The sequence below is a fragment of the Eptatretus burgeri genome, chromosome 5, assembly GCF_056783735.1.
Source record: "Eptatretus burgeri isolate ZD-2024b chromosome 5, Ebu_testis_v1, whole genome shotgun sequence".
Lineage (NCBI taxonomy): Eukaryota > Metazoa > Chordata > Myxini > Myxiniformes > Myxinidae > Eptatretus > Eptatretus burgeri.
Window position 1 is genome coordinate 107,827,477 of NC_140965.1, and position 27,500 is coordinate 107,854,976.

Sequence of the window (27,500 nt, forward strand, 5' to 3'; positions counted from 1 at the left end):
CCCACAGGCAATGAGCAAGAGGACTCGTAGAAGCTCAGGGCACGAGTCTGGCCGACTCATGTGCATTCACAGTGAGTGTCCAGAACATGCTAGAGGGGATCACAATGAAATACTGCACATTATATTGGGACAAGTGGCGAATTTAAATAAGGATAAATACAAAGGGCAAAATTATCCTTGAAGTTACTGTTAGCCCCCAACCCCTTCACCACCCACCTCCCCTCAAGTTTCCAGTTTTTCCTTCTTCAGAGTTTGCTGCTGTATCCAACTTGTCCACCCCATGTGTCCTCCTCTACCTCCTCATTCCCCACACCCATTTTTGTCCATCAACCCTGTTGTTGGTATGTCCCCCCCCCCAACCCCCTCTCGATTGTTCCTTCTGTTCTGTTGCATCCTCATATGTTTAGTTTCTATCTCTTCCACGAGCCTAAACTCTGTATACAAAAAAGGTTCCAAACCACAATTCCTGCTGAAAAAGGATGATGAGGCCAGAATTCAGTGCCGCATAACCAATCTGCACTTGAGGCTTTTTGCAAGTAAACCAAAACGCTGGTGACCTATCCGGTTGTGCAATGATCTATCGAAAAACATTTTGTGACTGAGCAGAGATGCACATTCGCTCAAAATTGTATCAGGATTCCCAACTTGTTGCTCGTATAACATTTATGTATATAATGGATTTTATCAACTGAAGGTTCATAAGAGTGTGTTTACTGTCGTGGGGAACAACGTGCGGCTGACACTGAGCAACGGCCCTTCATCACATCAAAAGAAGCTGGAGGGCTGAAGCTAAATATGTCAACCACAATTCCTTTCCCAATGTGGTAACATATTCTTATCAATACTTGGTTGAGAAAAACAATTGTGTATCATGTCAACCGACACACACACATATGGACCTTAAACTTCAAAGGATTGAGTTGACAGTGAAATATAATGGTATGTGAATGCATATGCGGAGTAGCTCCTTGTGAGTCAATGGCCATCCATATCTGGTGCCCAACTGCATCTGCGGACATCCTCCTGCAGTGGGTTACCATTACTCGGAGGTTCGTGACAGGATTTGCACTCCAGCCACCATTAAACACTTCACTCTGCAAAAACACACTAAGTGGTGTGTGGGGTGGGGCTGAGGTGTTGTCCACCAGATGGCGTCTCCTCGGGTTAACCTGAGGTGGTCCCTTCAGGTGGGTGCCTGAAATGTCCTACCCCAAAGATATGGGGATGGGATGGGCATCTGCCTGGGGGATGGCCAGACAGAGGCCCCTGGAGTACCGGCGGAAAATGAACGCAGCGACGTGCTGTGGCGCATGCTCCCCGTGTACGTATGCATATGTGCATATAGTTTTAATCATGCACAGAAGTTTAGGATCTTCATTAATCATACAGGAGTTGTGTTATGTTGCTCTTTGTGTTGTAGTAATAGCTTACAAAATGTTCAGGTGTTAACATTTCATCATGTCAATTTAGTGACTCCAAGATAGATTGTGTGTCAGATATTAGTGTAAGGGTAACGGCAGGTCTGTGGTACGACATCTCCTTACAATAAGTGATGGTTATGATAACACATCACAATAAACATTAGAGGGATGTAAATAATACAACTTTATGTTATAGATCGGCACTAGAAGATCGACACTGACTCAGCAAATGCAAATCATCTGTAAGGTGCTTTGCACACAATCGCTCGGCATCCCTTACAAGGGAGGGAAGACTTGTTTTGCAATACATATCTGAAAGTAAATTGATTCATAACAATTTCACACTTCCTGGGTTTGAACCAAATACAAATTGAGTAACTTGAAACAATGTCAAAAGTTCATGGAGGCGCACGCGCTGGCCAACAGTGTTGCATAAAATGACATCGTATGAGCTTGATGACGCACTTCCAGTGTCCAATACACAAGGCTCCAGCACAACGTTGTGAAACGTCAAAGTTGCAATGGAAGCTATAATCATGATCGAGCAAATCAATGATGACAGACCATCTGCATTGGCAAATTGAAGAGGATTGGTTAATCTCAATGGATAGTGCGTCAACGGATACCGCAAGGAGGAGAGGAGATTAGGACCATACTCTGTGCAGTGTTGGTGCTGCTTAAGCAGTGGGACCATACTGCAAGGTTTTGCATGAAGTGCTCAATCATTCTTAAGGAAAGCAAATTTTATCGAGAAAAATATGGACTGCAGCTTAAAATTGTCTACATAATCATAGAAAAGTGCAAACAAATTGCTTACTCCCTTGCACTGGTGGATTGAACACACACACGAACGCACACTAACTAATACATAAACAAGTGCACTTTGGTTGCGCAACCCAGTTGTTGATGACAACATCCCAATGAAAACAGCGAACGAACAACCAACTTTGTAGTGGGGGGGGGGGCTATGTGCTCAATTTGGAGTTTGTGTGCAGCTCATGTTAATTTTGCACAACCACCATAAATGTATTCTATTGGGTCCTACTAATTGGAAAAAAGATGTTGCCATTTTTTTCTGTTGACCTTCAGTGACCTTGCCTCAAGGTTGAAGGTCAAGCATCATTACAGTGACCATACTTCATTCAAAGTATATCAACCTTGGTTCCAAAATCTGCCAAATTTCACAAGGAACATTGAATATGCCATTTGTTTTGTCATTTGACCTCTCAGATGTTTTTCAATATACAAATTAATGTGTAAATGACCCAATTAGAGATTAAAATATGCATAATTAGCAGATAGTCTTCACCATACACATAAAGACCATTGCATATATTATGTTCGTTCTTTTCAGGGACTTTCCAGTCAATTTCCATGACTTTCCAGGCCTGTAAATTGAAAATGAAATTCCATGACTTTTCCAGGATTTTCCAGGCCACGGGAACCCTGTACACATTAATTATTTGACTTGTTTCAGTTATATGATCGATTTGCCCTTGCCTCAAGAATGGTTTTTAATATTTGCCTGTTACAGATACGTGAATCATCTTGAAGATGGAATTTCAGAGACCCGACAGTCCTTCCAACGCCAAAAGACCACGGCAGGAGACCAATTTCAAACTCTGCATCGTATGTCAAAGGCCTGCCAGTGATGGACTTGTAACAGAGTCAGAATCTGAATCATATTCAAGGTTTTTGAGTTTCGTTCACAAACGTGGGTAGGATGGAGATGGTGAATTCCCTGAGATTAGCCGCAGATTGGAAAATGTTACAGACACATACTTGGAAGCCAACAAAGCAAAATGGCACCGCAAATGCCACAGTGAGACGTGTCACACCGGTCACCTTGAACGCGCTAGAAAGCGTTATGAGAAGGCATGTCAACAGCAAGAAAGTCTGCAACTTCAGAAAAAACGTGGGTCGCCCTAGCTGCTCCAGTGCAAGGAATCAAAGGAACAAGCAGTAGCTGCTTCGAACCAAACTGACACTCTACGTTTCACATGGTCTGCAACCCCAACATACACTAAGGAGTTGTGCTTCTTTTGTCCAGAAGATAACAGTCAAGAATTACACGAGGTTTCCTCATTAAATGCAGGGGAGCAAATACGGAAAGCTGTTGAACACAGTGCCAATGAGACATGGAAAGTGCAACTAAGTGCTGCTATCAAAGTGGACGATGCTCGTGCTATTGACGTGAAGTATCACCTGGCATGTTGGGTGAAGCATGTTCAGCGGGCACCAAAACGAGACAGCCAGGACAGGCAACGGCCAGCAGTAGACACAAATGTTGGTGTAATTGCATCAGATATTGAGTTTCTTCGCCCGGTCAAAAGCCTTCTCACAGATGGTACGGAGCTCAACATGTCGGAACTGCACAGCACGTACTGCAGCATTCTTGAAACACATGGTGTGAACATACTACCACAAGTACGTGATGTGAAGCAAAAAATCCTCCCATACAGACAATGTTCACTTCAAAAGGACAAAATCCCGCAGGAAGTCAGAGCTGGTTTTTACCACAACAGTGCGTGATGCCGCCATAGAAGATGCAATGGCAAATAATACTGATATAAAATACACCAACTGTTTCATAGTGCTTCGATTACAAGAGAAGCGATAGCTGATGAGGTCAAGAAACCATGGGAATTTGATGGAGAGTTGACAATTGATGATGCCGAAAAGCATGTGCCCAAAGCCCTAAATTCCTTCATCCGTTGGCTACTGCAAGGGCGAGCCACGAGCATTCGCACAGCAGTACGTTCAGCCAGCGTTCACCAAGATGTCCTAATCATAAATCAAAACATCATGTACTCCTACAAGTCAAAACGCCAAGTCGAGTACAAACCAGTACAAATTTGTGATGAACTACTAACAATTAACATTATCTAGAGACGGGATGTGCTGGCTATTATATATATATATGGCCCGGATATATTTTTAATGAGGTACATGTAGGCTAATTATACATGTGTTGATCTGTAATTAGCTCATTTACATATTGCCAAAAAAAATTAATGGTCAAATGATGAAACAAATGTCATATCCACTGTTCCTTGTGAATTTTGCCACATTTTGGCACCAAGGTCGATATACTTTGAATGAAGTATGGTCACTGTAATGACGCTTGACCTTTGACCTTGATGCAAGGTCACTAAAGGTCAACAGAAAAAATGTCATCATTTTTCCGGTTCGTGGGACCAACAAGAATACATTCACAGTGGTTGCCACAAATTAACATGAACTGCTCACAAAACTACATAGCCCCCCCCCCACTAGTAAGGATTATCAAACAGTTCCTGTCATTGTGAACGAGAGACGAAGGGGGTGGGTGGGGGTTGGGGTGGGTGGGGGTTGGGGTGAGGGGGGAAGGGGGAGGGGGGATTTTTTTATTTAAAAAAACAAAAAGCTAATTTAACCTGTGAATGAAATTCTTCTTTTCCAAATACTCCATTGCTGACGAGATCTGCGTCGCCATGTAGAGTAGAACAACCGCAGTCACCTCATCCTGGTTACAGTCACGCAAGTAGTCCAGCAGGTTCCCGTGCGTCATGAACTCTGTGACAATATAAAATGGCGGCTCCCTCGTGCATACACCTGCACAAAAAAAAACATTCATCGATGAGTATTGTCCATGAAATTAGATTCCTATAAATGGGCTGTCCAAGCAAAAGTTGGCTTTAACCTGATCAAGGGGTCAAAAGGCCCATGCTAATTTAGCAGATGACATTAGATTTATAAAGAAGGGTGCAAGCCGGCTTTTGTGACTGTGTAGGAGGATCAGGAATTAAAACACCATTATCCGATGCTCCTTAAGAATTCACTATGTGTCGGACATGTGCCAGAAGAGTTTTTAGAATACGTCGTCATTCGGAAGAGGTTTGAAGGTTTTGCTTTTGTGATGCATTGACTAAAAGTTGTTTTTTAATCTACAAGTCTCTGGTTGACCTTTTCATTGTACATAATTGAATGCAAACTGGAGCACAACAGATACAATGCTGTGTTTGGTTCAACATACTCACTTTATATTCACAATGAACTAATGTATGAAGGCAATTTGAATGGGGGATGGTGAGTGGGGAGAGAAGGTGTTGACCAAGCTAGTTTTTTTATGGATTGACAGATGTTTGCTTTAAATTTCACAAAGTTATAATATGAGTAATATGTAGCACTCAGTCATTTCTTTGGTTGTCATAATATCAGCCAAGAGAGGTGGGAAATGTGAGGGGTGGGGGTTGGGGTTTGGGGGAGGGTGGGGGTTGAAGGTTGCATGAATCTTTTGTGGAGTTGAACTTAATCTAAGCCGGGGGTTCCCAAACCCAGGGTCGTGACCCAAACTTGAACCCCCCCTCAAAATCTCAGTTTTTGAGGGGGGGTTTCATGTCAAAAGCATTTTCTCTGACAATTTTTATCAAAGGTACACTCGGTACCAGTATCATTTGGGTTGCAAGGCAAATGTGATTTAAAATTTTGGGTCATGGACAAAAAAGTTTGGAAACCACTGATCTAAGCTAATCTACTAAAATTGTTTTGTGCATTTGTTTTATTCAAAGCCGAGGGACTCTGCCATTTTGACACACTTCCGGTCAAGTGATCGGCATGACCTGTGCAGATGAACATCCCTACCCTGGCGTAATGTTGTAACCAAAATTTGGTGGCATTCTGACTGGTGGGTCTGGAGAAGAAGATTTTTGAAGAAATTTACTAAGGTGACCATTTTGCCCGACTTAAAAGCCATGTGACCATGACGAGCTTTGCAATTCCTGTTACCAATCAGGAGAGGAACGTTGCCCATAGATGCCAAATTTCAGCCCGATCTGCCCAGTGGTTTGGCCAGAGAAGTCGAAATAGGAGATGGACGGTACGCAATGACAATACCTTATCTGGAATTTAAATTTCAGATAAGCTCAAGATCACACAGGAGCATAAACAAATGAAGTAACCCCGAAGGAGATCGACGTCATTTCCACAACAGGCAGGCAGGTTACTGTCCTGATGCAAACTCAGCAACTACAAGGGCACTGGGTAGAGCACATACCTCCACCAGGCTGATTAGTTTACATTTTGTATCCCACTGATAGGCCAGGTCTGGATTCAGAACTGAAGTAAATTTTAAAGAGCTTGTTCTCATCACCTAACGAACTCATCCACCAAGTTTTGGCTGAATCCATCCATAACTTTTTGAGATATCATGCTATATTTCGTTCTAGTACGATCACTCAATGGTGAAAAATAAAAATAACTTTAAAAATTCTCAGATCCGGATCTTCACCAAAATCCAATTAATTCTTCTTTGTTATGTAACCAAGCACTCCACCTAGTTTCGGTCAAATCTGTCCTCAACTTTTTGAGATATCGTGCTATATATCGTTTTTGTCCTATCTCTAAGTGGTGAAAAATCACTTTTAAAAATTCTCGGATCCATATTCAGATCCGGATCTTCACCAAAATCTAATCATTTTATCTGTGTCAAATAACCAAGCTCTCCACCAAATGTCAGCCTAATCCATCGACAACTTGAGATATCTTGTTCATAAACAGACGACAGACAGGGGTGACAACATAATATCCACCCACCTTCGGTGGCAGAGGTGAATCCTCAAGAAAAACTAAAACGACAAAAAAACCCCAAAACACCAATAACCTAAAAAACTAAACACAAGAAAAAGTAAACACAATAAACGAGAATAACATCCTTCAACGTCACGACGTCACCAGTAAGTCTCTGCCCACATTATAAACTCATTATACATACTTGCATCAAGTTTGATTTAAATCCCTGAACCCAGATTTAAAATATTAAATAATTCTGGCTGCCACACCATGCGTCCGTCCGATCAGGTTGAAATTTAAAACAAATACAGTATTCCACATGTCTGATGGATCAAAAATGTGACGTTTCACATCGATGAATGAAGCGGTTTAAGAGAAAGATTTTTTTTTAATAGAATGTCGTTCAAACCAATATGTCTGCCAGACAATGTGACCTCATTATGCATGAACACCCTGGTATCCCCAAGGCTTGGGGAACATGCAAGTGAGGTTTCCCCTCGATCTGTTAAGCCATTCTGGAGAAGAAGATTTTAAAATGTTAATTCTTCAAAAAATCAGAGCTGCCAAACCATGTGACCTATGATGTCATAGTCATCAAACTTTGTTCAACATGGGTAGCCGATCATTTATGTGCAGTTTCACTTCGATCTTTAAAGCGGTTCTGGAGAAGATTTTTCCCCTTTTTTTATTTAAACAATATGGCTGCCAAACCACATGACTGAAGAAGTCATAAAAATTTTTCTGTCAAACAACCTATCTCTACAAAAGCCTGACAAATTTTCATATTGATCGAATGCAGCATTCTACATGTCGAATTTTGACCGGGATACCACTTCATCGATGCAGTCAGTTAAATCGCTCTTATTCCCCATGCAGAGTAGTTTCCAGATGCCAAGTTTCAATTTTTTCCATGGTGCATTTTAGGAGATACAGAGGTCCAGTGTTTCCATTTTTCCAACATGGCTGCCACCCCACATGACCTATGATGTCATAATTATCATTAAAAAAATTCTGCACGAGTCGTCACATCTATGGTGAAAATTTCATGTCAATAAGATAAGCGGTTGCATAGAAAACAGAAAATTTGCGTGGACGTACCGTACAACCCAAAAACATAATGCTACCAGCGACTTTGTCACCGAAAGCAGAAAATTCCCCTTTAAACTTCTTTTTAGGGGTGTCTCCAGATGGGAAGTACAACCCCATGAGACTTTGCTGTCCTGATGCATAGTACCAAATTTGGTCCATAATCGGTCGGGTAGTTTGTGAGAAAACCATGTTCATGCCAAATCTTAAGGGAGAGACGGCTGACACTGGGAACTACTCTGAGCTTATTTCGGAGAACTAACCAAACAAGTTTGACTTAGATCCTCATAGTCGTTCTTAAGTTATTACGGTAACGAAAACCTATCATGGACGCATGGACGGACAACCCGAAAACAATGCCTCCAGCGGATGCATAAAAATTACTAATAGAAGATAAAGGTGACATATTTACCAAGAAGTTGCACCAAGTTTGGATGTTTGATCTCTTTCATCACACTTGCTTCTTTCAAGAATTCTTCAACCTCCATTGTATCCTCCTGTACAAGTCAAAACAAATACTTTACAACGAATAAATAAAGACGTCATAAGATTCAAAACATATATATGTATACCAATGATGTTATCAGGGATGGATTAAGGGTGTTTTGGGCCTAAGGCGGTAACCCAACCATGGGCACTCCTACTCTCCCTTCCCGTAGTAATAGACATCAGTGAACTAAGTCACAGTACACGGTATTAAGTGTGCATAAGGTCAAAGACAGGTGAGGTTTCGGTCTAGATCTCGATTGAGACCAAATATCAGAAGAAATAATTATATTGACGCATTTGCATACATTCCCAAATCAATCAAATCCCAAGTTTCATGGACTTGGAATTCATTACAAATCTCAAGGAAATCACAAAAGAATTGTAATGAAATTGGTGATGTACAATTAATTTCACTGACATGAGATGACTTAGCAGTGTAAGAATGTACCCGAGACTGCAACATGGCATGTGGCAATGGAAGCTACTTTCATTATCCATTCCATAAACCTGGCGTTGGCTTAGAGGTTAGAGTTGCTGGCTTGGGATCCTAGGGTCCTGAGTTCGAGCCCCGTCTACCGCTGAATTAACACCAGGCGGGGTTGACTCATCCTGTTATCCTTCAGAGGCTGGCAAAATGAGCAACAGTGTACTGGTAATAGGGGCACTGCATCAGCAGCATAGCCACGCCCCTCACCAATGATGCAATCAGCAGCCATAGGCTGCACACTAGCGTGTGTGTGTGTGTGTGTGTGTGTGTGTGTGTGTGTGTGTGTGTGTGTGTGTGTGTGTGTGTGTGTGTGTGTGTGTGTGTGTGTGTGTGTGTGTGTGTGTGTGTGTGTGTGTTCCATGCTGATATCAAAGTACAACTTACTGTTTCAACCAGTATTATACACAAAAGTTACCATACTTGTTTGGTATGAATATTCTGCCACAACCACAGTTTTCCAAGCATTTACGGAGCTAAAAATGTTGCAAAATACTGCAATGTTTAGCTTTCAAAAAACACAATGCGTCTTCACAAATAACAGAACAAAATGGCATCCAACACGACAGCTTGCCCAAGTCACACGGCTCTCAGAATAAAACCCAACAACGTTAAAATGAGTCATTTATTTCCATACCCAAACAAATCCTGCTTGTAATTTAATAAGAACAAAAATTAAAAACCCTTTTCTTACAAGCCATATCCACTTGGTGTTTCATACACAACTCGGTGGTATTCCGAGACTACATGCCCCGCACAGTCTTGAGAAGGACTTGGTGCGAGCCAGCCAACTCTTGTTTTTTAAGGTTCACCCCCCCCCCCCCGCCTTGATCCAATATAGCTGCCAGACCACGTGACACATGTTGGTCATTTTTATGAAAGTCCTGTTCAAATTTCAAGTCAATCGGATGAAAATTGAGGATTTCAGAAATTTAGCCTATGTTGACCTCTTGACTTATGTTGACCTCAAAAATAGTTGGTGGTTGAATTCAATGACTTGTTATGCAAATCGTCTTCAAATTTCTAGTCAATCGGATGAAAATTGATTTTCGAAAATTGCCCACATTGACCTCAAAAGAGTGACTGCTCATTACATGGTCATGTAACGTGGTAAAGTTTCAATTTCCTCCACTGAACAGTTATCGATGTACACTCTGAACAAAATGCAGGGGGTGACACAATCAGCAATAAGAGCAGATGCACGTGGAGCTTACAGTGGGAGCCTGTACACGAGCTTCATCGGGGTTTCTCCCAGAACGAAGCGTTTTGCTGCACAACCTCCAGCCATGCACACATACAGCAAGCAGCGCCCACTCTCCCCCTTGTGCCATCTGTCTGACCGGGAACTGTTCATTGTTTCTCCGTGTCACAACTTGGGAATCACTGCATCCTGCGGACGCAGCCAGCGGTACTCAGTGTCATCAGCCTCTAATGTGATTGATTGGGCCCCGAGGACTTCAATAAGTTAGGTTCCCGTTAGTTCCTTGGTTCATTAGTGCTTATAATCGGTTGTGGGTTAAGAGGTTTGTTTTATTGTTATTGATCATTGTGATTGCTGCTCTTGTAAATTCCTTCCCTCGTGCCATAATTTATCTTACAAATACACTTGGTCTCGGTGGTGAATTCTGTCTATGGTGGCCAATTCATTTGGCGATTTCATAAAGACCTGTTGAGGGATAATTGATCGTGATCTCAACACTGCTGAGTAAGATCTCATCATGCGACTTTGGTCGCTCAGCCTAAACAAGATAAAGTCCCGCGACGCCGATCGGCATAGCACTGGGCTGCTTCAAAACTTCAAATCTGCATGGTAACGCAGTCGTCAGACACAGATCTGGCAGGGAGGTCTCGAATATGTTGAATGTTGCGGTCGCCGACGCAACCCTCCAGATTCAAACTGGGCAAAAGGAATGAACTGGAATGCCGAACATTATAATATTGCATTTACAAACAGTTCCAGAATAAGCATCTTGGACATGAAGACAATATTATTTTCCATAACAAAGTTCTTAAAGTTGTAATGCAAAACAAAATAAAGACAACATAAGAGCAAGGAAAAAATATGATGGGGGGGGGTGGGGGAGGGGGAAATGCTGGGAAATACTGAAGCTGATAACAAAACTGAAAAATAAATAAAACAAGAACAAGAATTGTTGTGCAATCCATATCCCCTATCGATATATTTTCCAAGTCCAAAAAGGGCATAACGGAAAAATGGACGAAACACGCTGAAACTCAAACCATCATAATAAGGCTATGCACCAAGTTTCAGTGGAATATGTTAAAGGGATGGGAAAAAGGCTGAAAAACCACAGGTGGGATGGACAGTCAGGCGAACAGACGGAGAGCAAAAATTCCCCTCCAGTGAAACCGGTAGGGGACTAAGAACCATTAACTCAAGCATCAGCCAAGGAGATTGATACATTGTTACAATATCAAGGGACTAAATATGAGACTGCAATAACACATTCAGATATAGCAACTCGTAACACATGGAAATGACTCGATGCAAAACAACCATTTTTAGACAATAGGGTACATGTTTGTTGCATACAAAAAGAAAACACAAATGTGTTTGCCATTTCAAAATGGCAAAAGGCAAAAAAACAAAACCCACAGATAACAGAACTATTATCAAGTTTCATTTCTACACCTGCAATACTCCCCTTACGCATTTTGTTAAAGAGTTTGACGAACAGGAAAAAAAATTTCCATGTTCATATGTTTCCCCATGACATGCCAGTACGTCAACCAAGTTCTACATCTAGGCCAATGGCAACACACACTTCCTTTTTGCTCACTACTACAGAAAATATTAACTTGTGTGAAATGCTATTCAGCAAAAAAGAACAAAAAGCAGCATACAGGTCATGGTGAAATGGTGCAATGGTGCAAATCAATTAAAAATAGTATTTGGTGAGTCTTGAAGATTAAATGAAAGGTTTTTTTTTTTTTTTTTTTTTTTTTTTTTTTTGTATACCTTGGTCGAGGCTCGTATGAGAGCTAACACACAACTCACAGCAAGGAGGCATGAGACAAGAGGGGCGGGAGTGGAAGGGACAAAACATTGGGGAACAGACACAGGTGAACTGTGGAAGGGAGAGGGATGGGGATGGGACGTGGAACATGGCGAGGAGAAGATGGACATTACAGGGACTTTCAGGAAGGAAAGCAGGAGAATTGAAGGAAGTGGGCTTGGGTGGATTATCGGGGGTAGAAAAGATCGAGGATTTGGATGGGGGAAGATAAGAGGTGGTGGTGAATAGCCGTTTTGAAAGCCTGGAGGGAAGAATGGGAAATAATAGAGTGAGGAAGTTTATTCCAAAGGCGGGAAAAAAGAGGAATGAAAGAGTGAAGATGAGCAGTGATTCGTGATTTTGGTAGTTTTACCAGAAGGGGGTTGTTGGCGGACCTTGAGCGCCCTGTGGAAATGTGGTTGGGACAAATCGCAGAGAGAGCAGGGGGGGCAAGGCTGGAGAGGAGTCGGTAGAAGACAGAAAGACCACCGACCAACCTGCGGTGATTGAGTGAGAGGCCCAAAGACTCAGCTTCATTGCGGGAGATGCCGATGATCTTAAAAGCCCTGGTTTCGACAGCGTGAAGTCGAGAAAGGTGGGAGGCAGGAGCACCAGCCCAGAGGGGAGAGCAGTACTCCATCAGGCTACGGACAAAAGCTTTGTAAGTGGTCAGGAGCTCAAGAGGGCCGAGGAAGGACTTTGCACGACGGAGGATTCCCAGTCGGCGACTGGCTTTTGAGGCGAGGTTGGAAATGTGACTTTCCCAGGAAAGGTCATGGCAGATAGTGAGACCCAGAAGCTTGAAAGAAAAGACTTCTTCCAGAGGATTGTTGAGAAAGTGGATGGGGGGTTTTGTAAACGGTCCTTTCGAAGAGACATAGTGAGAGTGTGAGATTTGTCTGGATTGAAAGACATGTTCCACGTGTTGGACCAGTTTGTGATTTTATCCAGATCTGCAGTGAGCGAAGAAGCTGCTGCTTGCCGGTCTGAGGGATGACAGATGGTACGGCAGAGGGTGGAGTCATCGGCAAAGAGAAATAGAGGATTTTCCAGAGAGTCCGAGAGATCATTGATGAAAACCAGAAAAAGAACAGGGCCCAGAACGCTACCTTGAGGAACTCCAGCCTGCACAGGAAGAGGGGATGAAAGAACTCCATTTAGGGCCACACGTTGACTGCGACAGGAGAGGAAGTCTGCGAGCCATGAGTGGAGATGGCCTTGAATACCATGGGAAAAGAGTTTGGTGAGTAGGGCAGGGTGCCAGACTGTGTCAAAAGCACGTGATATGTCCAGGGATACGGCTCGGATTTCCTGTCTGGCATTGAGGACCTCCATCCATTGATGGGAGAGCAGTAGCAGCATATCCAGGGTAGAGTGACCTGGTCTGAAACCAAATTGATGATTGGAAATCAAGCCATTGGAGAAGAGGAAGGATTTGGGAAGAAAAGGTTGAAGAAGTATGGGATACAAGGCAAAAATACAAATAATCCATCATCAAATCATACAGTGTGTAACTGTGTCTATATCCATGAACTCTAAAAAAAAAAATTCAGAAGACAAAAATTCAAATTTCTATGAAAGTCAATTTAATATCACAGTTACCTTGAAGTATATTAAATTAATTGAAAAATATTATATTATCATGTGCTTGTAATATCCACTTACCACAAACAAAATATGCAGGAAACAGTTTGTGGATTTCTGTACAGTACATAATTATACATTTTGAAGTAATCAACCAAATTCACATTTACGCGAATTGGAAGAAATCACAATAAAAAGTTGAAAATTAGTGAATGTATTAAATAAGTTTTCATGAGCTTGATCCCTTGCTTTAAAATCTATGAGTGGGTTCATAATGGCACCAATAAAGCAAGTTTCGACAGAACGGCCTGTGAAGATCCAAACACTCTGAAGAAGGGCACACAATAAAGAAAATAGGAGAGGAAGATCTCTTATAATGGTGTGAGGTACACTTTGCAATGCCTGAAAGAAACTGGATCGGTACAAGACAAAAAAAGTCTACGAAAACCCAGAACAAAATCCCCAAAGCAAGACAAACACTTAAAGTTGCTCAATTTATGCGAAAGAAGCAAATCAAGTCAGCAGCTGACAAATTAGAGCAGGCCTGAACATCAACATATCGTCCAGCACTGTGCACAGAAGGCTGATTGCAGCAGTGTCTCAATGGCAGATTTGCATCAAAGAAACCACTGCTGAGACCACAGAATAAGGTTAAAAGACTGGAATTTACAAGGCAATATGGAATTGAGTACTCTGGTCTGATGAATCCAAGTTTGAACTTTTTTGATACAAGAGACGCCAGTTTGTACGCCGAAGACTTGGAGAATGCTAAGACACACAATGTTTGCAGGCGATCGTTAAACACAGGGGAGGCTCTGTGACTATCTGGCTTTGGAGCTTAGCTTTTGGGAGAAAACATGTTCAGATCATTGGGACACTAACAAAAGAGAAGTACAAGCAGATACTGCAGCACCATGCAGTTCCTAGAAGAAGTCATTTAATTGGAAGAGGATTCATTTTCAAACAAGATAATGATCCAAAACACTTCCAACACGAGAGGGGGAGCACTCGGTAGAGTGCAAAACCTCCGCCACCAATACTGCGAGGTCACTCAAGTGAACCTGATAGCCTATTCATTCAATTTGACGTCAACAGTGCTCACAGAGTTATAGTTTGCAACTTTCCCTTTTACTTTGAACTTTTACATACTCAATTCATTCGTCAAAACTCGATTCCTTGAGACAGCAATTTATTTTACATGGGTATATCCAGCTGAAGTTCCAAAATCAGCCACAATTATAATTTGGCATGTTTTTTGTTGGAAATCACTTATAACATGTAGAAATACAAAAACAAAAATCTAAATTTTGTTGAAAAAAAAAAAAGGTGCAATTTTTTTTTGTCTAACAATTTTTTTTTTTTTTGGGGGGGGGGGTTGGAAATCACTTAAAACATGAAGAAATGCAAAAAAAAAAATTCAAATATGTTTTCAAAATGGCCGCCATAGCGGACATATTGGATTTTGGACCAAGTCCAAAATCTACTGGCATGATCCTTGGACCAGACCTAATCCCCCACCAAGTTTCGTCGAAATCCGTCGAGGAGTTTTTCCGTAATACTGTTCACAAACAAACAAACAAGCAGTCATAGACTGGTACTTACGAAATCGTCAACTTGACCTCTGACCTTGTCTAATAAAAGCTGTCTCTAGAGAAGGTAGCAACGCAAACCAGAAGTTTCTACGATGATTCTGTACCAAACCATCAAAAATCGAATGTTTGACCTCACTGTGACCTTGACCTTTGACCGATATTTACCAAAATCTAATCAGCGCTAGCCACCACCCTCCTGAATCACGTGGTGTAATTTGACATTGGTAGCTTCTTCCGTTCTCAAGTTATCGTGCCTACAAACAAACACACAAACAAACACAAACACACAAACAGAGGACAGAAGTCATCAATATACTGACGAAATCTTTAGATTTCGTAAGTAACAAGCAGTCATAGACTGGTACTTACGAAATCGTCAACTTGACCTCTGACCTTGTCTAATAAAAGCTGTCTCCGGAGAAGGTAGCGACGCAAACCAGAAGTTTCTACGATGATTCTGTACCAAACCATCAAAAATAGAATGTTTTGGATGTTAGACCTCACTGTGACCTTGACCTTCGACCGATTTTGACCAAAATCTAATCAGCGCTAGCCACCACCCTCCTGAATCACGTGGTGTAATGACATTGGTAGCTTCTTCCGTTCGAGTTATCTGTACCAAACCATCAAAAATCGAATATTTGACCTCACTGCGACCTTGACCTTTGACCGATTTTGACCAAATCTAATCAGCACTAGCCATCACCCTCCTGAATCACGTGGTGTAATTTGACATTGGTAGCTTCTTCCGTTCGAGTTATCGTGCCTACAAACAAACAAACAAACAAACAAACAAAAACAAAAACGGAAGGCATCAATATACTTACGAAATCTTTAGATTTCGTAAGTAACAAACAAATGAAAAATCGTGCATAGCACGACACTTGGCGAATTAGTTGACCTTTCCGTGTGGTGGTCCAAGCTGTAATGTCATGGAATGTGTGGTGTTTATTTGTTCGTACATTAATAAAATTACGCGACGTCACAAATAACAATTATCAGGCGCGCATTGTCATGGTAACGGCAGCAGATTGAAAATTTTCACAACTCATTTAAAGCCACCATGTGACATTCAACAACTTATCAGCGGTGCTTGTTGCCTTCATTCTGATCGTAGAAAATTTTTGAAAATACCTCGGAACATTGCTTTTCAACCAGCTTTACGATCCTGTTATCAGGTTTGAAATATGTAGTAAAACAAAAATATGTATTTTATATGTGTGTTTTTCATGTTTTGGGTGACCCTGACCTTGACCTTGGGTCAATTTCGATCAAACTTTGTACACATGTTAATATTACATGCATAAATAGACAGTACAAGTTTCAATATAATAAGTGCAAAACTGTTTGAGAAATAGCCATGTGCAATTCACAAAATTACCCATTGGTTTATAATGGGCGATAATATAAAGTGATGCAGAATCCAGATCCTGATATTGAACATCACCAAAAGCCACATATCCTTTTGCACTGTGGATGTCTATCAGCTGTTAAAATTTCATCCAAATCAGTTAAAAATTGTGACCTGTAGAACTAATAGAATTTTTTTTTAATCACACCAATAGCTAAAAACATTGACGTCATACGCTTGCGAAAACTGTGCATAATTTGTTGTAACATGCATTTTAAAACATTTAGATATTCCATTGAAGTTTGTTTTGGCGTCAACAGGAAGTCGCTACGACTTCCGGTTACTGAGTTAAGTTCAAAAGCTTGTTTTCACCTTTTTTTGACGTAACGTCGTGACGTTAAGTGCGATTATGACGTAATTTGATCCCAGACGATTTCAGCAAGATTGGCTATCACGTGTTAAAATTTGAGAACGATTGCTTTAGTAGTTTCGGCTGCACACGAGCGTAAATATTTTTAAAAAATGACGTCAATAGGCAAAACTTTGACGTCATACACTTGCAAAAACTATGCGTAATTTGTAATAAGATGCATTTAGTAATCATTTAGATATATGAATGAAGTTTAATTTGGCGTTAACCGCAAGTCGCTACGACTTCCGGTCACTGAGTTATGTCCAAAAATGTGTTTTCACGTTGTGTGACGTCACGTCGTGACGTTTAGTCCGATTAAGACGGGGTTTGGACGCGGACCGTCTCAGGTGGATTGCCTATCAGGTGTAAAAATATAAGAACGACTGGTCCAGCCGTTTGGGCTGTAGACGACCGGACAAACAAACAAACCAACAAACGGAACAGACCAACATACTTGACAAAAATCTAAGATTTCGCCAAGTAACAAATGGACCCAAATGGAATACCCTGTCCTTCGGTGAGGGTAATGACAGAACTGTGGCATGTACAGCAGGATATTTAGCACAATTTTCCTGTAACTGGTTCAGTTACATACAGGAAGCAGGGGTAAAAGAGTGATGGCACTCAAGAAGGAAAAGGGTGGACACACAAAGTATTGACTGATACTATAAAATGGCACTGTTCTTGGAATTTACTTAATCAGTTAGTTTCATGTGCATTTTTAAAAGTTGTTAATTTACAATAATAAATACATATGACTTATCACACATGGGTGGTTGACTGTTATCACACATGGTGGGGTATAGGCTTCGAGTCACTGATTTGCACACCCACTGGAGGTAAAAAATAATATCACCCCAAACTATTCAGTCAATTCCATCAAAGGTATAATTTCCTTTTGGTCCCTTTATTTCAGCGAGAAACCCAAGCAGTCTTAACAGTTAGTGACTAGTATGGGGGCTTTGAGTTTGGCTCGGTTGAGGACTTGAAGAAGAAATGAGAAGTTACAGACCTGAGGTTGGGAAAGGGGGTGGGGGGTGGAGGACTTGAAAAGAAAGGGGGAGTAGAGGACAGAGTCTGAGTGGTGTGGGGGCAGAGAAGGGACAGAGTGAGGAAAGGGAGGGTTGAGGCTGGGGGGTTGAGGACTTGGGTTTGGGTGGGAGCCTGCAGACTTGGGGGTTGGGTGTTGAGAACTGGAAGAAGAAAGTGGGAGGAGAGGACAGAGAGCTGGGAGAGGGGGATTGAGGACTTGAAGAAGGGAGTTGAGGACTTGAAGTCAAATTTTATATTATGCGGCATTTTTGTAGGTCCCTGCCACCATGCTGTCAAAGGACATTTTGAGCTAACTCCCGAGATATTCCAAACTCTTATAAGGAAATTTCATCAAAATAAACGGCCTGGTGGAATATGGTTATCTGCTAACACACATACACACACAAACACATACACACACACAAACACACACAAAACACACACACACACAATTTCTCCAACCTTTTAAGCATCATCATGCCATTGCATTCACGAGTTGGCTCACTGACTGCGAATGGTCTTTTGTGGTGTTTTAAAAAAATCCTGAATGGCAGGTTCATTATATTATGGCACAAAAAGAGATCCGAGTAAAACTGTAAACATATTTCACCATTTTGGGGGATCAACACAACATAGTACCCCGATCATATGCCGTGGCAAGAACACCCCTTCAGCTCATCGGCAGAGCTCAGCCCCAGGTGTGAATAGCAAGATAACAGATCGAGTGCAATTATAACAATTACTGTGCAATCTGTGAACAACAAACGTTGCCTGCCCTATCAACACATCATCATCTGTACCACCATAGCACAGCTAGAGAGCTTCAATTATTGGTTGGGAAGAAAAGATCAAAAAGGTAATGCATCATCATGACATCACCTTTAGGTTGGAGAACTAACTTTTTAATATACTATTCCCAACCACCAATTGAAGCGCTCTTTATGTGCTCCAGCAATGCAGAAAGACAGTGTGGTTGAGTTACAGTTGATGTTTGTTGTTCACATATCATGCAGCAATTGCTATAATGGGACTAGATCTGTTGTCTAGCTATAATAAAAATAGGGGCAATACCCCTGGGTGCTCACCAGGTAGAATAACGATACTGAGGAGGAAGTCAACCTGGGACAGAAATAACAAAATGTACCAATGAACCAATGCCATAGCAACCCCACTCCCCTCCCCCACCCGTAAATCTCCTTCGACAACGATTTTTTAAATGTAAAGTGAAGTGAAGATGGAAACAAAATAATGTCTGAAATCCACGTTCTACCAGTCATACTAAAATACCGCCAAGACACATCTGGAGACAAAACCCGCCGGATGGGTCCGGAAACAAACTTCCGCCCAGACGTGTCTGGAGACCACCACTGTCCGGAGACAGAGAGAGATGTGTGGGAGGGTGCTGCACTGCATTAGGAAGGGGTGGAGTGAGGATGGGACAGAGAGAGAGAGGGGGGGGGAGGGCGGGGAAGGGAGTTAGTAGAGAGAGCAAATGGCAATTTTTTTAGGAATCGACAGATTGGAATAAGTGTGATTACTGACTACAGTACGAACTGTACACAAACCAAAAACCTTGAGTAACTTTCACTGTTGTTTTGGGGGAATTTCCATAAACAAATTAAAAAAAAAACAATGTTGCATTCTTGAATTTTAAGGAGATGTGCATAAACATTAATCTTTATAAACAGCTGCGTGTGACGGGTGGAAAACAATTTGGCTCAGTCATTTAGAAAACACATTAATATGGCAAACGGCTTGGAAATCGGGTGTTATCAAATGTATTTTGCTTTTAAAACTCACAAAGAGAAACCATACAACCTTTGTTAAGCAAACCTGATAACCAATTTCTTTCGAAACAATCAAGAGGACAAAAGAAAACCTGATAAAACCTCCATAAGATATGGGATGAAACTTTGCCACCATGGCACCTGCAACAGGCATGGCATGCCGTTACCCGCAGAGTCCGTACAGATCCAAATCTATCCATATGTACCATGTCCATGTGTGCTGTAGACGTACCTCCACCTTGTAGAGCAACTGCCGACTGTACATCCCGATCGGGACATGAACTGCACCACTATTGACTTGCTCGGCAAGTGGCTTAAGCACTCAAGCAGGCACTCCAACATAATGCCCAGCTCGATAAACCCATGCACCCGGAAACGCCCAAGCAACGTCCGAATTGGACAAATGAACATTTCTTCAGCATCGGTACCGATGCTAAATTTAATGCTGGAGCTTAAATTTTGTAATCCGGCTTAGTTTAAGAGATTCTTGAGGTAATGGCATGCGTGGAAATGAAATAAAGCCCCGAACACTGGTGTCTCCGGGCGTTTATAAGCATTGCAATGCACTCAGCGATTTGTAGCTATGATGAACAGGGATTTGATAATACGAGTGAGGAAAGTGGGGGAAAAAACAAACAAAAACCCCATCACTGAGAAATCGTTTTACTTTGAGATGTGATGCCTGTTCCAAGGCATGGGTGAGGAGGCCAAAAAATCATGGCGGTTTCAGACCCCAGCGAGGTAACCCAGGAAAAGCCTTTATACCCCATCGAGAGCAAGGTGGCTGAGGATCACCTGATAAAGGATATAATTAAGTAAGGCCATTAATTATCTTCAAAATGGGGTGTTTTAATTAACCCAAACACCCAAATTTTCACTCATGGACTCCCTTGGAGTTCCCTTAATATGCATGCAAAGTTTCAGGCTGATTGGTTTCATGGTTTTGGAGTTATGGAGGATGGACGCACACACACACATATTTATTAGTGTGGAAGATTAGGAAATGTAATTAATGAATTCAACGAAATGAGTATTTTATACATTAATGAATACCAGTAATTGACATACCCCAATTTCGACATATTTCCGAATGCAAGAGTAAACAGATAAACAGCTTTTGTACTGTTCACTCTGCCAAGAAAGCAACTTGAACCACAACTTCCAACCACAATCAAAGAATACCTAAAATCACAAAATGTTTCACAAAAAGTTTTCCACTGGAGTAAGTTTCTTTGAAATGAATAAATACTTATTTTTGGAGCTGAGCAAGAGCAACAACTTTTTTTTAACCCAGAAAAATTATGCATTCAGGAAACTTGATAAAGCACATAGTGCAATGCATGGAACATTGCCGTGTGAGTTGGCAACTTTGTGCAGCGTGTCTGAAAGGATCATTTCAGAGGTCGTGGACTCAACTTCGAGCAACTGAGTACAAGTTTGTTTCTCGGTAGGGGTAGGGCCCAATGATATAATGTTGGTACAATGCTTCACGTGAACCTGAATTGCAACATGGAATATGCCTGTCATTTTGGAGGGAGGAGGAGGTGAAGTTGGCTGTCCAGTCTGCAGGTGGTTGGCTGATGGTTGGCTATACCTTTTGATAATACAAAGGTGGTTCAAGGTTGATGAGACTTATTGTAGAAAGTAACAATGATAGTTCAATCCTGAAATTTTGTTCAATGATATTGTTTCCCATGAGCAATTATTTAAACAGCAAATTATATCAATGCTTGATAAATAATTGCAGAAAAATCCAAATGGTGGCCAAAACAGTCACATGTGTTGTAGAACAGGGGATATATACTTTATATTGAAGAGGTGATCAATTTCGAATACTTTCATTCCTCTTTTTTTTCCTGCCTTTGGAATAAACTCCCACACTCTCTTCAATCCCATTCTTCCCTCCAGGCCTTCAAAACAGCTATTCACCACCTCTTATCTTCCCCCATCCAAATCCTTGATATTTTCTACCTCCGTTGATCACCCCAACCCACCTCCTTCAAATTTCCTGCTTTCCTTCCTGAAAGTCCCTGTAATGTCCATCTTGAACACCCAGTGTTCGCCACCCCATCCCTCTCCCTTCCACAGATCTCCGAATGTCTCTGTTCGCCACTGTTTGTCCTTTCCTCTCCCACCCCTCTTGTCTCATGCCCCCCTTGCTGTGCGTTGTGTGTTAGCTCTCATATGAGCCTCGGCAATATAAAGAATAAAATAAATGAATACTTTTTTAAAAGGAGGTGCATCATCAAGTTCTTTGTGAAGGAGAATATCAATACCATACATAATTTACAGGAGACCGTTTGCACAATTTCATTATGAATGTCCACATCATTGTGTTTTATGGTGCATAGAGTTCCAAAATGGTAGCGAAATAGAAAGTGTTCATGAACTGTCACTCAAGGAAAAGTTTATTGTTGTATTGCCAATTTTGCATAATCGTCAGATGACTGCATACAAAATTCCAGAAGGATTGCACGTCATTATTGGAAGTGTGGAAACCATCCTCCTTTCTCACACTAACATCAAAAAATAAAAATTAGTGCAAGGTGGATAATCAAAAGGGAACTATAGTGTGGCCATTGTGAGCACAGAGCTCCTGCAAAACTGTCATAGAGAAGATGTATTGAAGTATATTGAAACACGGGATAACACAGTCCATTACTTCAAACCAGTCAAAGTGAGCCATCACGGAGAGGAGACATTCTTGGTCCTCAGCACAAAAACCAAAAACAACACATTAAATAATTAAAAAGTAAACAACAACAAAATAATAATAACGAGCCGAAACCCCGTCACAGACGGATTCCGTTTGATGAGCCCAATATGACAACCAGTGGCGGCTCTTGCAAGAGCCGGATCCCAGTCGATGTACTCCATGGCCTTACCTAATGAGGCCTACAAAACGTCCTTGTACACGACATTTTTGGTGTACACTACTCCTTGTGAAGAAGTCCCCTGATTTGTGCACGTGTCTTTGACGTACAAACACCGTGTCAAAACTTCTCAGGTCACAGTACCGAGAAAAACGTGACGCGACCGCTAGGAGGAGCACAAAATTGGTCCTTCAGTATTAGAGATACAATGTTTCTTGTTACATTTTTTGTGTCAAATTCACATTCTGAGGTAGTCAGCATGTGTAGAAGAGGGTTTTACATTGCAGACGCTATTTTCGAGGAGTGGAATGACACCTCTCAGCGGTGACGGTCTATCGACGACGGACGTAATGATGTCAGCGAATGACCGATGATGTCACGACGTCCTTACGCCTCTCAGCGGTGACGTCACACGTTGCCATGTAAACAAATGTAAAACGAAAAGTGTTTATTCTGCTTCAGAGTTGAAGGTTGACTATTGCCACGATGTGCGATGCACTGTTACAGGTACGAAGTTTCTTTCAGTCCAGGTCACAGTACCGAGAAAAACGTGACGCGACCGCGAGGAGGAGCACAAAATTGGTCCTTCAGTATTAATATATAGATAATAATAATAATAATCAGGGTTTAACCATCAACAGGAAAGCTTATAGCAGGAGTGTTTTGAGACCATGATGGAGATTCATTTTTGTGGAATTTTTTCAACACGCAAAAAAAACCATGAAAGCAGAGTACTTTGGCGTCTCGTCATGGAATGAAGTGAGATGAGAAGAAATGACTTTACTGCATGATAATGCACAAATATGTTGATGATATACTAAAGAAAAAACTTGGCAGAACTAAAGCAATTTTCACATGAAGAATGGGCAAAGATTTTACCATGTCACTGGACAAAGCTGGTGGAGACCTACCCACAAAGACTCACAGCACTCATTGCTGTGAAAGGTTCTTCCACCAAGGGGCTGAATACTTTTGAACCAGTGAATTTTGATTTGTACATGTTTTGTTTTTTACAGGTATTCCTGAAGTGTAACCTCCTTCAAGTATTACAGTGTTTAGTTTGATCTCTTCAGGTATGAATAAAAAAAAAGTGCATTTGGAAAAATTGCTTCTACATAATTCATCTAAATATATTTGCTTCTGAATGTGTTATTTTGATTGTATGCTTCTGAGTTCACCAAGTTTCGGAAATATTACTTTCATATATTTTTCTTTTACTGTACTTATATTGGCAACGATGGATATCAATGTTTTTTTGAAATTTAAATTGAATTGAATGTGGCATTATTGGTTGGGGTGAATACTTTTGCAAGCCACTTCATCTACACATGTACCATATATGCTTTAATCACCCTTCATCCAAAGCAGTTCTATATCTGTATTGTATCACATAGTTAACTGGTTAATTATCCTATTCCTCATAAATCGGCCAAATAGAAGTACATCACTCATTCAAACTTCTTCATTTTCTTTGAGACTTTCTCTCAATTTATCAGAATTGCAGAAACCTTTTCAGGCATCAGGTTTGAAGTCTCACTTCAAACTTATTGACAACATGTAACCTCTGCTAAAACCGAGTAGAAGGCTCACCAATAAATTAATGAAATTTTAAATATATTTCAAGAGAACGACCATAACATTAACTGCATGGCATCATAAAATGTGCAAGCCAATCAATGGGAAGCAAAATAAATATAAAAATACATCACAAATAATTGCAAAAATAAAAATAAAAACAGGAAACAGCAGATAGCTACCTTGAGTGTCTTGACAGCCACAACAAAATTGTAACGCTTCCAGTATCCTTCATACACCTCGCCATACTGCCCACCACCAAGCTTCTGCTTCATGGTAATGTCCGTGCGCTCGATCTCCCATTTGTCGTGGTTGGGCGACACGCCGTATACTGTTGGCTTGGTACGCTTCGGCGCTGGGTAATGCAACGTGGTGATAAGTCCGTCAGCCACACTCGAGTGATGGTGAACAAGCTCCGCCAGGGTGGTGAAGCGACTATCTGAGCTCACATAGTACTTTTAAGAAAGAATAGTGGGAAGAGTGAGCAATTGTGGGGAAGAGGCAAAGGAAGGGGTGGAATACAAAAGAAGAAGGGGTAAAATCAACAATCATTATTCCGTTGCTCAGCCACGAGAACAAAACCAATAAGCCCACTCAAAGGCACGTATATTTTATTCAACGTTTTCATCATTATGGAAGCATTTATACTTCAAAAAGTAAAATTGCACACAAAGTAACAACACATTCGACTCAAGTACCACAAATTTAGTTACAAACAAATGCACAAACAAATCAACAGACAACACAATGTATACGTCAACATTTGCAAACATCGATGGAGAATAAACGTTTCCCCTTAAATACGGATTAAGAACAGCTGACAGGGCAATGGAGGCCAAAGTGGGCCAGGCACCCGGCACGTACCTTTCCATCGGATGCTATGTTGATACGGTAGTGATACACACGGCCCTCGCAGCGCAGTGAGATTGATCTCTGCCCGGGACTACTTTCGCTCTCGCGCAGCAAGAACGATCCATTGATGCCGCTGCTGAGCAGGTACTCTGCGGCATTGCGTGAGATCGGTCCATGGTACCACGAGTGCTTCTCCAGGCTGTTCACCGGAGTGATGTAGTTGCTCGGTACCCAACCTTGTCCGTTGCGAGAGTGAACTTCACACCATTCACCATTTTGGTTGTAACCCAACACACACATTTTCTCACCTGCAAAAGAAAAGGGGTTTGTGGTGATATCAGGAAGTATGGTCATCGACGAGTAAGAAAAATGGAAGAATTATTTTCGACAAGCCGACAACACTACCAAAGTGATTTCATCACAACCCTTCTGTGTTCCCCCACCCCTCCAAACCAAATTGATTGTCCTACCTCTTGTGATGCTGAGCGTGTTGTCTCCACTCGCAACAAAGTCATAAAGTGCAACAAACAGGTTGCAATCATTCTCAATAGGTCGCGACAGGAGGTTCTCCTTGGAATTCCACCGCACCGCCTCGCTCAAGGCTTGAGAGTCAATATCTGCAGGATGATGCAAGGCGTCTGACAGGAGAAAGTGCAATGATAAGCACACTGAATGAGGCCATTAAATGAGTTTTACACATGACCAATCCAAAGCAATGTGCCATCAACATAATTTACTCTTGAACTAGAAGAGAAGGAAACAAGTATCCAAACCTAAAAAAAAAAAAACTTTAGAAAAAAAACCTTTAGCAATATAGTAGATATCACATATGCCCGGTGTATGCCCCGGTTAGAATAGGTGTACCATATCCCCGTGTCGTAAGAGGCGACCAGGGTTGCATCAGGAAGGGCATCCAGTGTAAAACCTGTGCCAAATCATTATGCGGATTATAACAGATGATCCGCTGTGGCGACCCCTAATGGGAGCAGCCAAAAGAAGAAGAAGAAGAAGAAGAAGAAGAAGAAGAAGAAGAAGAAAAAGAATAAGAAGAAGAAGAAGAAGAATCGATATCACATACAGTTTGCAATTTGGAAAAAAGTGAAGTCATAAAGTAATGAACATGGTACATAAATATTTGTAGTAGACAACCAATGTAAAAGAAGGAACGATTATCAACTTTTAGGTTAAAAAATATTTGATTACATGGAAGGATTAGGAAGAGTAATGAAGTGTGGGAAACTGTGTGAACGTGTTTGACCTGGCCTGGCTAGGGGAGAACGGAAGGATGAGAGGGAGATAGGAATGAGGCCAGAAGTTGTTACATGAACTACAGGGACATTCGGAGACATTTGACCAACCAACATAGGAGATGGGATTTTAACTTTGGAACTCTATCATGAGTTATGTGCATTGATGGGAGTGCCAAACAGGACCCTCCAAAAGGTTTCACATAAAAGACACTGAGTAGTTCAAGGCATGACAATGAAGGCCAAAAGAAGAGTTCAGTACGTATATAGAAATATAAAATTGACATATTATCTTACCAATAAAGTGTACTTGCACAATGAATGGGAAAATACAAAAAAATAATTGGAATGTCTTGGATTATTATGAGAATCTTACTTTAATATATATATATATATATATAGTATTTAAAACCCTTGCACAAGAATCGCATCAGTGTTTTTTCAAGCTTTTCAGTGATATGGAAGGGACGGCGGGATCCAGAGGTTGCATGGTCAACCTTTTAGTGATCTCGTCTGTGTTTTATTCTCAACTGAACTGCCATCCTGCATTATTACGTCAATACTTCAGAGAGACGTTAAGCTGGGTGTCCCACCTATGAGGATATTAAATATACCACTGTGGCCTGCAAAAAAAAAGTATGCCAATGTGAGTCTGGACCCTGAAGAAGTTCGATTCCTGCCCGAAAGTCGAGGAGGGGGTACTGCATTAGCAGCGCAGCCGGACCTCAGCAACAGATGAATCAACCCGTCCCAGTCCAACATGAATTCACGAGAAGAATAAGTCTTATGCATAAATAACATAGAAGTTTACCACAAAAGGAAACAAAAAGAGCAGAAATAAAATTTAGTACAACGATAAAAATCAAAATAACGCCAACAAGGTGACGAAAACCAACGTACAAGTTAAAGAATTGAACACTTTATATCGCAGCAAAATTTAATCAAGTAACGAACATTCTTACCAATTTGTTCAGTCCGTTGAAGTTTTGTATTTTTCCCCATCTTAGAACCATTGGGAAACATAATTTCCTTTTCAGAGATACTTTGTTCCGCAAGGCATTTCATGCTGATAACACTCCCTCAAAATAAATTTCTCAAAGATATCCTCGGAATTGTAAAATCAAGGAAAGACAGACTGGCACATTGTT

The 27,500-nt window shown here is 41.3% G+C and overlaps 1 protein-coding gene and 1 pseudogene across 5 annotated transcripts in view; one reads left to right on the plus strand and one right to left on the minus strand.

Annotated features, from left to right (window-relative positions):
• The window catches only part of LOC147027123 (tyrosine-protein kinase ABL1-like), a 135,862-nt gene that overhangs the window by 26,922 nt on the left and 81,440 nt on the right, over positions 1 to 27,500 (minus strand). For 3 of the 5 annotated variants that reach the window (XM_085883295.1, XM_085883299.1, XM_085883300.1), the window contains 5 exons: positions 25,576 to 25,743; positions 25,118 to 25,413; positions 24,436 to 24,708; positions 8,470 to 8,554; positions 4,838 to 5,015 (listed from right to left, as the gene is read on the minus strand). In XM_085883295.1, the coding sequence (XP_085739421.1) occupies positions 4,838 to 5,015; positions 8,470 to 8,554; positions 24,436 to 24,708; positions 25,118 to 25,413; positions 25,576 to 25,743 (1,000 nt within the window). Of the gene's footprint in view, positions 1 to 4,837; positions 5,016 to 8,469; positions 8,555 to 24,435; positions 24,709 to 25,117; positions 25,414 to 25,575; positions 25,744 to 27,314 lie in introns of all 5 variants that reach the window. The other 2 variants (XM_085883298.1, XM_085883296.1) reach the window with 2 other exon arrangements.
• On the plus strand, positions 2,964 to 4,322 carry LOC147027124 (uncharacterized; annotated as a pseudogene).